Here is a 14,452-nt window from a genome sequence, read left to right as displayed (position 1 = left end):
ATTTGGTACGCCTATTGCTTTCATATTACAACTAGACAAATAACGCAGAACAAAATCTAATTGGCTTCTATGAATACAAAGATGATATAGTGAGAAAGCATTGTGGGGGCCTGACAAACACCCTAAAGTGTTAAAATGCTGACCTAGGCAGGGCAAACATTACATTATTTGAATCCCACAGAGAGAAGGGCCAGTGGGAGTGAATTATTGTTCTAGTTATGTAAAACATGGTTTGCCTGCTTTCACTGTCTGGTTTTCTGATTGTTAAGCCTATATCTTAAGGCAGCCAATTTCTTTATCTTAAGAGTGGTGTGTTGGAGAGAAGAAACATAAATAAATTAGCTTTCCTCAGTGAGCTAGCAAGCATAATCTCATATACAATAAACCAAAACACTAGCAGTCAGAAGGACTATTTTCTCATTTGGGCTCAGCATTTACTCACCTAAGTACCGTTTAGTTCACTCTGTTTTTGTAAGTTCTAAAATAGTGTGAATTTCTTTGTTTGAAGAGTACATTAAATACAAGATTATTTCCTGTTATCAGTAATACCCAAAGTCATGATATCTATCTTGGCATAAGCTGAAATATTTTGAAAACCAAATAAGACTGATCAGATATTGAGGTTGTTTGCTATTGCATAGGTAGTTGTGATTTACATCTGTAGCACTCATTCTCTTAGATTGCTTTCTTAAATATATCTCTTTAATGATATGTTTTACTAAGCTTGATATTATGCATTCTGAGTCACTTGCCCCTGTCTGGGTTTACTCATTGGTGGCCTCACAATGGACGTGTCTGTTGCTTGCCAGCTGTTCCATGGGGAGAGCGCTTCTCTCCATATTGTTCATAATCCTCTACTCAAGTGTCTAGATTGTATTCAAGGTTATAATATTTGTCATTAAGTTGTCACTGAGTATGAGGTCCACTCCTGCAGCTCTGCTAGTTCCCATTAGTCACATCAGAGTACAGAAAGACATCTGGAGAGTTCCCCAGAGGTAATCAAAATCCAGATGATACATGACTGACGTAGCAAACTTCAGTATTGATCCAAACATTGGGCTTTTCCAACTATAAATGTTGCAAGTGTTCATGTAAAATCTGAAATGTTAAGCAGCCACAAGATATATGTATTTTTTTTGTTTCCATTATCCATAGTCAGAGAGAATGTTACAGAAGGTGTAGGGGGGAGGGAGAGACCAAGAGGATAAGGACTATATCTGTCTTCTTCAGCACTGAAACCTCAGCACCTAGTACACCACCTGGTCCATAGCGGGCAATAAATATTTGGTGAATAAATGAAGGGGGTAACAAAAAAGACCAACGTGTGGTCAGTAGTCCTTTTGACACCAGTGCCACATGGAGCTTGTTTTTTCTTTAGCAATTGTAGCTGCCATTTGTGGAATCTGTCTGTTTTCAGCTAGGCTCAATGTTTAGTAGAAGATTTTTGCCCTTCCCCACAAGTCTCCTCATACCAGTGAGACTCAAAGGGCCCTATTCTACTCCTCCACCACAACTGCCACCACCACTACCATCACACACACATACATAGATTATGAAATGCTCCACCTGGCCTATAATAAGCTCATACTACTTTCAGGGAACCTAATATTGTCTCAACAAAGTTGAAGAACAGGTGGATCCTGGTAAATAGCCATAGTTTCTGAATAGTAAAGCTACGAGATTGTATAATGATCACCAGCTATTTTCCCCCATGAGCTAAAACAACCTGGTTTTGGTGCTGTGTTGTGGGCACAGGAGCCAGTCATTCTGTTTGGTGGGGTAGATTGTGAAGTAACTAAAATGTTTATTTTTTTCTCTTCCCCCTCCCCCCACTAACCTTGCAGCTCGCTGTGGTGATGAAGTTGCTCGTTATTTGGATCACCTTTTGGTGCACACGGCTCCCCATCCTAAAGTAGCCCTTACCTCACAGAAGGGAGGGATAAATCGGTTCCGAGCTGCTGTGCAGACAACCTGCGATTTAATGTCCTTGATGACCAAGGCCAAGGAGCTGCATGTACAGAGTGAGTAATGCCATGACTCACTGGAGTCAGGAACAGGATGACATGAAGCCCAGGATGGGGGTGGGGTGTTTATTACAGTGTAGTCAGGAACTTTGTTTTGTTCACTGCTTTATCCCAGCATCTCAGACAGCACCTAGAACATATTAGATGCTCAAATATTTGTAAAATTCATGAATTTTTACAATTAAAAATGGGTAATTAATGGGTATAGTTTTGCTATAGATAGTGCTGTGTAGTCTGGTTTAACCAGTTACATAGCAAGAAGAGGCAGAACAAAAGACATGGAGCATATTCAGTTTTAACATCAAAGTATTAAAATGTGGAAAGGATTTTTTCCTCCTTTGGAAAAGTTACTAATTTGGAAGTAATTTTATTTAAAGAGAAAGCATTGCAGACTATTACAAGATAGCCTTGCAATGGAAAGGGAGATATTCTCCCTTAAGTAAGCTAAATCTGGTTCCTTAGGCCAGCTGTAACTTATACAGTCAGTTGTTCCAGCAGTGTAGAGCTGTATTTGTCAACTACAGTATCATTCTTCAACAGCTTTACCATTCTTCTCCCCAAGACTACTATCCTCCCTCAGTAGTATTCACAGTGGAGGATGTCTTCTACCACACATTGCCAGGAGCAGTCATGGTTCCTAAGAGTGTTCAGTACCTGTATGATAGCTGCATATGAAGGGACAGAAGGGCTCCTTGGCCACACCTAGAGGACCTAAATGTTAACATTTCACAGATGATGAGAATGATTGAGATGCATGATCACACTATCTAAAATTTTATTGACCATTACTAACCAAAGATATTAAACATGATCATTGGGGAATCATTTAACAGTTAGAAAAGGGAAAAGCTTAGCATACATAGCCTTTGCGTATGCTTCCTTGACAAAGGGCTTATGCAAAGACATCAGCTTTATTAAGTTATACTTCTTGATTGTGAATCAGGAAACTTGAACTTAATTCCCAGCTCTGCTACTTACTTGCTTGAACAGTTATCTGAGCTCTGTATCTCTCTTTCTCTATCTGTAAAATGGCAAAAATGACAAGAGAGTCTCTCCTTAGAGGTTATGGTAAGTGTTTCAACAATGAACTGTAAGTAAAAATCTTAGGAATATCTCGAAGTTGGTCAGCCACTACATTTTTTGATTCCCTAGATAAGGTCATCCGTTTATCTGTTCTCAAGCAATTCCAACTGCTAGCAGCCAGATATTCTTCTGGGAGAGTCCAGAAAATATAAAATGTAACTGGGTTCTTTCTGTTATATGTGGTATTCTATTAAAGTATCAGTGATGGCACCATTGTGGTATTGATTACGTTTGTAGAATTTAATATCTTATATGTCCAGCTGATGCTATAACTCTAGATATTCCATTCAAAATATGTTGATTGATTGATTGAATATCCTTTGATTTATCTGACCTTCATATTTCTTTTCTTTGCTATTACCAAGAAAGGGTAAACTTCTCATTCTTGTTCTATAAAGAACCAACCCATATGTAACTTCATTGTTGAGGTCAACTATGCATTTTTATTAATCTCTTAATTATCTAAGCTTTTCCATAAATATCAACCTCTTGCAGATGTACACATGTATCTTCCTACAAAGATATTTCAGGCTTCCCGGCCTTCACTCAACTTACTTGACTTACTTCATGCACCACAAGAGGACCAGGTAAATTTGCACAGGAGGTATTTCTATCAGCTTTTTGCAAAACTGCCATTCTTACAGAAAATAATAGAACTAGCCATTATGGTTTCTACTAGTAACTGGTGGTAGGCAAAATGCCACCATGGTGAAGATATATGTCCTTTTTAGTTCACTTTTTAAATGGGCAAGTTTTTCTAGTCAGGCTTAAGAAAACTAGATTGCTGTATCATGCATTCTGAAGGTGTCATTGTTTTCGCTTTACTTTTTGTCAAAATTTAGGAAACTCTTATGGAAAAGGTTTAGAAAGTGAAAAGATCAACACTCTAGGGCGTTATTTAAGGTGAGCACTTGTGGATTTTTTTTGTCTTTTCTCAAACTAAAGGTTCCCTCTGTTCGTGTAGAAATACATCTTCCTAGAGACCCATCTGGGGAGGTGGACTTCAAAGCACTGGTTTTACAGTTGAAGGAGACCTCCAGCTTACAGGAGCAAGCTGATATCCTCTACATGCTATATACTATGAAGTAAGTGATGGATATTATCAATCTACTTTCATGATCATATAGAAAACGAAGTATAGCATAGTAAGTATAGCACTGCTCTGGAGTCTCACTGTTGTGGATTTGAATAGTTTTACAACCTACCCACTGCGTAACTTTAAAGTCTCAATTGTCCTCATTTATAAAATTTGGATTATACCTACCTCATAGAATTGTTTTAAAGATTAAAACAAGATAAAATATCTGCAGTCTCTAATACAATGCCTGGTACATAGTAAGTGACTAACAACATAAACATTATTATCATTATTATGGTTATTTTAAGCCTCCATTATTTGGTAAAATCTATAGATAAATAAATTTTTAACTCAAAAGAAGTAAGAATATGGAGGCTTACAGGAAAAAAAAGTAGCATTAGTGAGTGTTTGCTGTGTGTCAGGCACCCTCTGCTAGGTACATTTTATCTAGGTACCTCTAACTCTAGGTACCTTGAACTCCTCTCTCCTGTCCCCCAAATTCCCCCACAAAATTACCTGTTCTTCCTCATTTATTCATGTTGTCAGCACCATGAAGAGGCAGGATGGACCCCTGCCCTCCCCTAATTGGTTTTGGATGTCAAGACTGATGATGCCATACACATACCAGAAGGGTGTGGGTCCTTAAAAAGCAGGGAAAGAGGCTGGATTTGGAATTTTATTATGATTAGGAGGTGAGGCTGGGATGAGGGTTCATTCTCAACAGCACCAAAAGAGGGAACACTCAGACTTTTTTATCAACTTGCCCAGGAGTTGGCTGGAAAGGAAAGGGGAATGGTAGGACTTGAAAGCAGTCAGCAGTCAAATATCAAAAATGGAGTCGCAAAAAAAGAAAAAAAAATGAAGTCGCTCCTATGAAATTCTCCATCTCTATTGTTGGAATCAACACCTACCTAATCATCAAGCCTTCTCCCTATATCCAGTTAATCACCAAGTCTGTCCAGTTTTACCTCTAAATATTTATCTTCTGCATCTCTAATATTGCTGCCTTCATTCAGGCCTATGTCTCTCCCTAGGACTATTGCTACAGTTTCCTAACAAGTCTTTCTACTTCAATCTAGTTTTCCTCAAATGCATCCTCAACAAAGGAGGGAGAGTAACTTTGATGATGTTGCCGAAATGCCCAGGCTTACACAAAATTAGAGAGAATAGTGTGATGAACACTTTTGGACCCATCTCCCAGCCTGAACAACTAAAAACTCATGGTTAATCTTGTCACATCTATATTCTCATTCTCTCTTCCTCCTGGATTATTTTGAAGAGGATACACCAAACATTTTATCATTTTATTCTTAAATATTTCAGTATTATTTCTAAAAGACAAAAACCTCTTAAAACATAACCACAATGGGACTTCTGGTTCTGGACAAGATAGAGTAAATGCATTTCTCTCTATTCCTCCTGCTAGGTACAGGAGGACATTATTTATGAAACAAACATAACAAGATGTTGAAAGGTGGAGAGAAGGCAGCAGGCTGGCTAAGGACCTCATGATTCGAGGACTGAGAGGGTGCTGACGTCCCCAGGTTTTCTTTGTTGCCTCACTGGGTGCCGGAGAAGCCAGCAGCCTGAAAAGGCCAGTCAGTGGGCACAGACAACAAAAGCCCTAAGGAAAGCCCGTTCTTCCCAGACAAAGGGCTAGGAAAGAGGCACTCAAGCAACACAGACAACTTTTAAACAATAACCACTCTATTCCAGCCAAGCACCAGAGAAAAATCTACGGTGCTACCCCTGTCAACAAAGGCTGAGTGCAAAGCCCAGACTTCTGCTCTCACCAAGGCAGGCACTGCTCCACCTTTCTCACTGCCAGGGGAGTGTCAAAGAAGGCTAGGTAGGGATTTGGGACTTTCATCCCCTCTAGGTGGTAATGAAGTCCCCTTGGCCTGACTCCAGAGCCTATGCCATTTCCATCAGATTATGGTGTTTAATGAGTAAGTAAAAAAGGAAGCTGAAAAGCCCGCCAGCACTAAAGTCAAAGTTTTACACATCCAATTTTATTAAAAATAGCCCAAACATATTTTAAGCCATTTAGGGCCTGCCTGCTTTGTATCCTCCTCAAAACTCAACCTGCCTCTGCTAGCAAGAGATAAGCCCTGGGCCATGAGTGTCCCAAACCATTGCTGCCATTCAGAACTTTCTAACCTAGAGCCTCCCCACAGTGCTACTGAGGGACTACACCTAGACCTGTAACCCCCCTCCTCCCCTCTTCCCTGGGAGTTCCCTTGCCCTCCTCCTGTTATGGATGGTAGAACTTGTGCCTTATATAAGCCTCCTGACAGTCTGATGCTGTGAGGGACTTTGCCTCTCATACAACCCTGTCCAAGTGCCAACTGTTAAAGCTTGTTATGTGCTACTACCAAGAAAAAGACATGGGTTTTATTACTCCGATACCTCTATTCCTTTCCTTTTTCCTTTAGGATAAGCAGTCTGTTCAAAAAGTATCAGTTGAATACTTATGTACCAGGCACAATGCTAAATGCAGAGTAATGAAAAGATAGAGAAGGTGAGAAGAGATAAGGGTTAAGGACAGAATGACTAATGACTGTAGCTTGAATGAAAACTGAAGATTCAGCAGGGTCGTTGGGATAGGCAAGCAAAGGCTTGAAACACTCATGCTTTCCTACCAATTCAGGTGGTCCATGGTTGACTGCCAACTCTTCCACTCCTAACATGAGTTTTCTTCATCTAATCCTGTACATACTAACTTCACCATAACATCTGATCAAAACCTGTAATCTCACTAGAACTAGTTACTCTAGTATCAAACCACTTGAGTAGATTGTTTGATGTGCTGCATGGTTTTTAATACACTTGGAATTCTGCCCAGTATCCCTTGTGGATTTGAGTAGAAACTGGGAGGTGGGGTTTCCTGTGTCTTTTGACTAGTATTCCTTCTGTGAGTTGTCTGTTCATAACCATTGTTTGCTCTCCATTGGGTTATTTATATTTTCCTTATAGTAATAGTATATATTACTATTTTGTTATATATTTGTTGCAGATATTTTGTCCAAGGAATTTGTGTTTTAACTTTGTTCATATGCTTCTCTCTATCCAAACTTTCGTTTTTTTAAAAAATATTTATTTATTTACTTGTTTGGCTGCACTGGGTCTTAGTTGCGGCACACAACATCTTCGTTGTGGCGTGGGGGATCATTAGTTGTGGCACGTGGGATCTTTAGTTGCAGCATGTGGTGTCTAGTTCCCTGACCAGGGATCGAACCCCAGCCCCCTGCATTGGGAGCGTGGAGTCTTAACCGCTGGACCACCAGGGAAGTCCCAAAAGTTTTGTTTTATATAGTCTTCTCTTTTTTGGCTTCTGAGTTTCTTACCATGCATGGGGAGAACCTTCTCCCCTCCCAGAATTTAAAAATATTTTAAATACCTTTAAGAATTTTAAAAAATTTAAGTCCTTAATCTGCTCAGAATTCATTTTTATATGTCTTCTTACTCAACATGTCTAAAGTCAAATTCAGTCTTTACCAGAAACCTACTACTGCCTGATGCTTTTCATGGTATTATCATTCTTTCAGTCACCCAGACTTGAAATTGTGTCAACATCTTCAAGTCCTTCTAATCCCCTGCCTCTCCCTACCACATCACCACCACTACTGTTGGGAATCAGTGACCAAACCTATATCCTCTATAATCTAACTTTCAACCTTTACCATTGCTCCCCCATCACAATGTGAATACTGCCACCAAAACAGCCTGCTACTTATCACATCCAAAACAAAGCCTGTACATAACCACTTTCAGACCTTGGTTCATGTTTTTTCCTCTGTCTGGACTACTCTCCCTTTACCACATCCCATCTCTCCTCGTTGGAATTCTAGCTATCCATCAAGGCCTGGATCATCTGTCACCTCCATGAAACTTTCTCTGATACCTAGGAATAAAAAGGATCTTCCCTGATTATGAGATCTCATAACATTTATTTTCATATTATTTATTTTTATTTTGACTATTTCAAACTTAGAGAAAAGTTGTAAGGATAGTACAAAAAAAATTCTGAGAAAACCATAATTCAAAAAGTCATGTACCACAATGTTCATTGCAGCTCTATTTACAATAGCCAGGACATGGAAGCAACCTAAGTGTCCATCAACAGATGAATGGGTAAAGAAGATGTGGCACATATATACAGTGGAATATTAGCCATAAAAAGAAACAAAATTGAGTTATTTGTAGTGAGGTGGATGGACCTAGATTCTGTCATACAGAGTGAAGTAAGTCAGAAAGAGAAAAACAAATACCATATGCTAACACATATATATGGAGTCTAAAAAAAAGAAAAACAAATGGTCATGAAGAGCCTAGGGGCAGGATGGGAATAAAGACACAGACTTACTGGAGGATGGACTTGAGGATATGGGGAGGGGGAAGGGTAAGCTGTGACAAAGTGAGAGAGTGGCACGCACATATATACACTACCAAACTTAAATTAGATAGCTAGTGGGAAGCAGCCGCATAGCACAGGGAGATCAGCTCGGTGCTTTGTGACCACCTCGAGGGGTGGGATAGGGAAGGTGGGAGGGAGTGAGACGCAAGAGGGAAGAGATATGGGAACATATGTCTATGTATAACTGATTCACTTTGTCATAAAGCAGAAACTAACCATTGTAAAGCAATTATACTCCAATAAAGAAGTTTTAAAAAGTAATAAAATTAAATTAAAAAAAGAAAAAAGTTCTGGATATCCTTCACCCAGATCCCTCAGATATTCACACTGAGCTTTAATATCTCTCTCCCCCCTCCCTGCCTCCCTCCCTCCCTGTCTTGTTCTTCATCATCTCATCATCACCATCACCACACACACATTTTTTTCTGAACCATTTGACAGTATGTGGCAAACATGATCCCCTTCTACCCCCAGATACTTCAGTGTGTATTTCCTAAAGACTAGGAATTCTCTTATATAAGCACAGTATAATTGCCAAAATCAGAAAATTAATGTTAATATAATACTGTTATCTAATCTACAGACCTTATTGAGATTTGTTGGTTGTCCCAATAATGTCTTTATAGCAAAAGAAAATCTAAATGATGCATTTCATTTAGTTCTTATGTGTCCCTCATCTCCCTTAATCTGGAACAGTTCCTAAGTCTTTATTTTTAATGTTATTGACATTTTTGAAGGATACAGACCAGTTGTTTTGCAGAATATCCCTAAATTTTGGTTTATCTGTTGTTGCCTCATAATTAAATTCAGGTTATGCATTTTGGGCAAGAATGCTACTGAAGTGATGCTGAGTTCTTCTCAGTGTATCCTATCAGGAGGCACATATTATTGATGAGTCCCATTTCTGGTAACTTTGACCACTTGTTTAAGGTAGTATCTTCCACGTTCCTCCACTGTAAAGTTACTATGTTATACTTCAAAATTAAAAAGTATCTTGTAGAGATGTACTTTGAGACTGTGAAAATATCCTGTTACTCTTCAGACTTTCATTCACTGTTTCTTGAATCCATCGATTCGTATAGTATAGATTTAGTTTTATTATATTAAACATTTATATTATATATAATTTAATATATTGAATAGATAGCACATTATCATGGTTCAAACATTTTAAAGTACAAAAGTATACAGTGAAGGGGTAAAAAGTCTTTCTCCCACCTCTGTTCCCCAGATACCTGGTTCCCCTCCTCATAGGCAATCAATGCTATTGATTTTTTGTTTATCCATCCAGGGACATTTTATGCATATATAGGTCAATACAGATATATATGTGTTTACTTTTATACCTGTTTACCCAAATGGTAGATTGAACACCTTTTCTTAAGTTTAAAAGCCATTGGTACTTATTTTGTCAGATGTTCTTTTGTTGTTTTTTATTTTCTTATCTATTTGTTGGAATTCTTTTTTTTTAACCTCTTAATCTCCCTCACCTATTTCTCTCCTCCCCCCACTCCTCTCTCCTCTGGCAACCATGTTTGTTCTCTGTATCTATGATACTATTTCTGCTTTGTTATGTTTGTTCATTTGTTTTATTTTTTAGACTCTATATATAAGTGAAGTCATACAATATTTATCTTTCTCTGTCTGACTTATTTCACTTAGCATAATATCCTCTAGGTCCACCATCCATGTTTTTGAAAATGGCAAGATTTAATTCTTTTTTATTGCAGAGTAATATTCCATTGTGTGTGTATGTATGTGTGTATATGTATATGTGTGTGTGTGTGTGTGTGTATATATATGTGTATATATCTATCACATCTTTATCCATTCATATTGATGGGCATTTAGTTGCTTCCATATCTTGGCTATCATAAATAATGCTGCAATGAACAGAGCTGTGCATATATCTTTTCAAATTAGTGTTTTCATTTTCTTCAGATAGATACCCAGAAGTGGAATTGCTGGATCATATGGTAGTTCTATTTTTAAGGGTTTTGGTTTTGCCTTTTTTGAAAATTTTATTGAAGTATAGTTGATTTACAATGTCATGTTAGTTCAGGTGTACAGCACAGTGATTCAGTTTTATATATATATATATATATATATATATATATATATTCTTTTTCAGATTCTTTTCCCTTATAGGTTAGTACAAAATATTAAATATAGTTCCCTGTGCTATATAGTAGGTCCTTGTTGGTATTTCTAAGTTTTTGAGGAATCTCCATACTGTTTTCCATATCACTGCACCAATTTACATTCCCACCAACAGTGCATGAGGGTTCCTTTTTCTTCACATCCTCACAAACACTTGGTATTTCTTATCTTTTTGATGATGGCCATTCTGACGGGTGTGAGGTGATATCTCATTGTGGTTTTGATTTGCATATCCTTGATGATTAGTGATATTGAGCATCTTTTCATGTGCCTATTAGCCATTTGTGTGTCTTCTCTGGAAAAATGTCTATTCAGATTCTCTGCCCATTTTCAATCAGATTGTTTATTTTTTTTTGATGTAAATTGTATGAGTTGTCTATTTTGGATATTAACCCTTCATTGGATATATCATTTGCAGTTGTCTTCTCCTATTCAGTAGGCAGCATTTTTGTTTTGTTGACAGTTTCCTTCTCTGTGCAAAAACTTTTAGTTTGAGGTAGTCTCATTTGCTTATTTTTGCTTTTGTTTCCCACACCTGAGGAGACATATCCAAAAACATATTGCTAAGACCAGTGTCAAAGAGTATACTGTCTATGTTTTCTTCTAGAATTGTTATAGTTTCAGGTCTTACATTTAAGTCTTTAATCCATTTTGACTGTATTTTTATATATGGTGTGGGAAAGTAGTCCAGTTTGATTCTTTTGCATGTAGCTGTCCAGTTTTCCCAGCACCGTTTATTGAAGAGGCTGTCTTTTCTCCATTGTATATTCGTCTCCTTTGTTGAACATTAATTAAACATATAATTGTGGGTTCATTTCTGAGCTTTCTATTCTGTTCCATTGGACTGTGTGTCTGCTTTTGTGCCGGTTCCATACTGCTTTGAAGACTGCAGCTTTATAGCGTAGTCTGAAGACAGGGAGCATGATTCCTCCAGCTTTTTCTTCTTTCTCAAAATTGTTTTGGCTATTCAGTGCCTTTTGTGTTTCCATACAAATTTTAGAATGATTTGTTCTAGTTCTGTGAAAAATGCCATTGGTATTTTGATAGGGATAGCATTGAATCTGTAGATTGTCTTGGGTGGTATGGTCACATTAGCAATGTTAATTCTTCCAATCCATGAGCACGGTATGTCTTTTCATTTGCTTATGTCACCTTCAATTTCTTTTCTCAATGTCTTATAGTTTTCTGAGTACAGGTCTTTTACCTCCTTAGTTAGATTTATTCCTAGGTATTTTATTCTTTTTGATTTGATTTTAAATGAGATTGTTCTTAATTTCTCTTTCTGATAGTTTATTGTCAGTGTATAGAAATGCAGCAAATTTCTATATATTAATTTTGTATCCTGCGACTTTTCTGAATTCATTGACGAGTTCTAGTAGTTTTTTGGTGGTATTCTTTATACATTAGGAAAATTGGCCTATGAATTGCAAATATTTTTCTCAGTTTGTAATTTGTCCTATGGCTTTGCTTATAGTGGTTTTTGCAATAAGAGTTTTATATATTTATATATACATATATATATATATAAATGTATCAATCTTTCTTTTATGGCTTTTGGTGTATAGTTCACAGTTTAAAAGTTCTTGACTCTGAAATTATAAAATAGTTCTCCCATATCTCTTTTAGTACTTTAACATTTAAATTTGATACATTTGGAATTTTGGTGTACAGTGTGAGGCATGGATTCAATGTTTTATCCAGATGGCTACTTGATTGTCTTAACATCATTTAATAAATAATCTACCTTTCATCATCTATTAAATTCCCCAGTTTCATAGCACTTCATATATCTTTTATGGTACTTCACAGTTGACTTGTGGTATAGGAACTTTTACGACAATAATGTATATGATGTGTGTGTGTGTGTGTGTGTGTGTGTTGTGTGTGTGTGTGTCTGTGTGTATATATGTATCTTTTAAAAATAAGCACACATTCTTCTTACTTCTTCATTAGTTCCCTAAGTGTAGCATTCTTTCTGAACTTTCAGTAGTTAAATTAAATCTTTGACTTTAATTTCAGCTACTTTGAAGCCCATTAAGAGGGTAAAAGAATGTATTTTGTCAAAACACAACTGAAACTAAGACTTATTCTTGTCTAGGTATTCGGCTTTCAGTACCGACTTAAAAATAGTTTTACGAGAATTCGTAGTAAATAACATTCATTTCCTAATGAGAGAAACCTATCAAAAACAGGCATATTCACTATGACACAAACAAAGTATTGTTGCCTGTAGCTTTATTTATAATTAAGGTAGACCTGCCTTTAACATTCCAGAGGACCTGACTGGGACACTGGATTGTATGATGAAGGGAGTGCAACAGTCAGAGAGCTGCTTACTGAGCTCTATAGCAAAGTTGGAGAAATTCGTCACTGGGGCCTGATCCGATACATCTCTGGAATCTTAAGGAAGAAGGTGGAAGCACTCGATGAGGTACTATAAATTCTTCTTGAATTTATACCAAATCTAAATGGAGGTGCTTTTTATAAATTGGTTTCTGCAGTTATTTTTTAAGGCGGTCACCACAGCATCTAACCATTTAAGATGTTGTTTTTCCCACATAACATTTCTGATTATCAGGTAGCTTTTTTTGTTTATGAATGTCAAATATATAATACTGAAGCATATAAACTGTAGACTTACAGAGGTGTTATAAACTATGAGGATTCTAGGTCTTAAGAATGAATTTATACTAGGCTAAAAGTTCCTACCTTTTAGGAGATAAAAATACTTCATTGTTCCTTCCTAGAAATCCCCCTTTTCTGATCTTCATCGCATTTCCTGAGGAAAAGATTGATGTGTCATTAAGTTAAGGGGGAGCAAAGGTTTCTAGGCTGAAAACAGAAAATTTCGTGGAAATGTGAGGTGTTATGGGAAGGATAATACTATTATACTATTTATTCCTAGGCCTGCACAGACCTTCTCTCCCACCAGAAACATTTGACAGTGGGACTCCCTCCAGAACCTCGAGAGAAGACCATCTCTGCGTTAGTATGGTTTTTGTTTGGGTTTGATGAAGCTTCTCTGAGACTTTAAGGAGCTGTGTGGACTGACTGCAATTCTCTTGTCCTAATCTATAAGTGGATGATAATGTCCTATGTGTGTGAGCTTCTATCAGGGACAGTGAATGTGAGAATGTTGGTAGTGATAGGACATGAGTAAATGAAAGAGAAGGCTCACAGGGAGTAGTACTCAAATGTATTTTGCTCTTTTGGGGTTTTTTTGTTTGTTTGTTTTTACTTATTGGCTTTACCAAACGTTTTATTCAAAAAACAAACAAACAGGGCAACTGGAATTAGCCCCCACAAAAAATCAGCTATACTCTAGACTTTGTTCCAGGCCTCTCTCCTTGGCTTATAGATGGCTGTTTTTTCCTTATGTCTCTTCACATTTCTTCTCTCTCTGTGTGTCTCTGTGTCCAAATTTTTCACTTATAAAAGACACCAGTCAGGGGCTTCCCTGGTGGCGCAGTGGTTGAGAGTCCACCTGCCGATGCAGGGGACGCGGGTTCGTGCCCCGGTCCGGGAGGATCCCACATGCTGCGGAGCGGCTGGGCCCGTGAGCCATGGCCGCTGAGCCTGCGCGTCCGGAGCCTGTGCTCGGCAACGGGAGGGGCCACAGCAGTGAGAGGCCCGCGTACCGCAAAAAAAAAAAAAAAAAAAAAAAAAAAAAAAAAAAAAAAACAAAAAAAA

General features: G+C 37.7%; 1 protein-coding gene across 1 annotated transcript in view; it reads left to right on the top strand.

Annotated features, from left to right (window-relative positions):
• The window catches only part of PHKA1 (phosphorylase kinase regulatory subunit alpha 1), a gene marked incomplete at its 5' end in the record, with an annotated part of 100,349 nt that overhangs the window by 67,217 nt on the left and 18,680 nt on the right, over window positions 1-14,452 (top strand). The window contains 5 exons of the mRNA XM_024732982.1: window positions 1,845-2,021; window positions 3,603-3,694; window positions 4,053-4,192; window positions 13,037-13,193; window positions 13,668-13,747. Of these exons, the coding sequence (XP_024588750.1) occupies window positions 1,845-2,021; window positions 3,603-3,694; window positions 4,053-4,192; window positions 13,037-13,193; window positions 13,668-13,747 (646 nt within the window). The remainder of the gene's footprint in view (window positions 1-1,844; window positions 2,022-3,602; window positions 3,695-4,052; window positions 4,193-13,036; window positions 13,194-13,667; window positions 13,748-14,452) is intronic.

Source organism: Neophocaena asiaeorientalis, unplaced genomic scaffold (genome assembly GCF_003031525.2).
Source record: "Neophocaena asiaeorientalis asiaeorientalis breed wild unplaced genomic scaffold, Neophocaena_asiaeorientalis_V1.1 scaffold1075, whole genome shotgun sequence".
Classification (NCBI taxonomy): Eukaryota; Metazoa; Chordata; class Mammalia; order Artiodactyla; family Phocoenidae; genus Neophocaena; species Neophocaena asiaeorientalis.
Note: the sequence above shows the minus strand (reverse complement) of the source record. Positions and strands in the feature narration are given on the sequence as shown.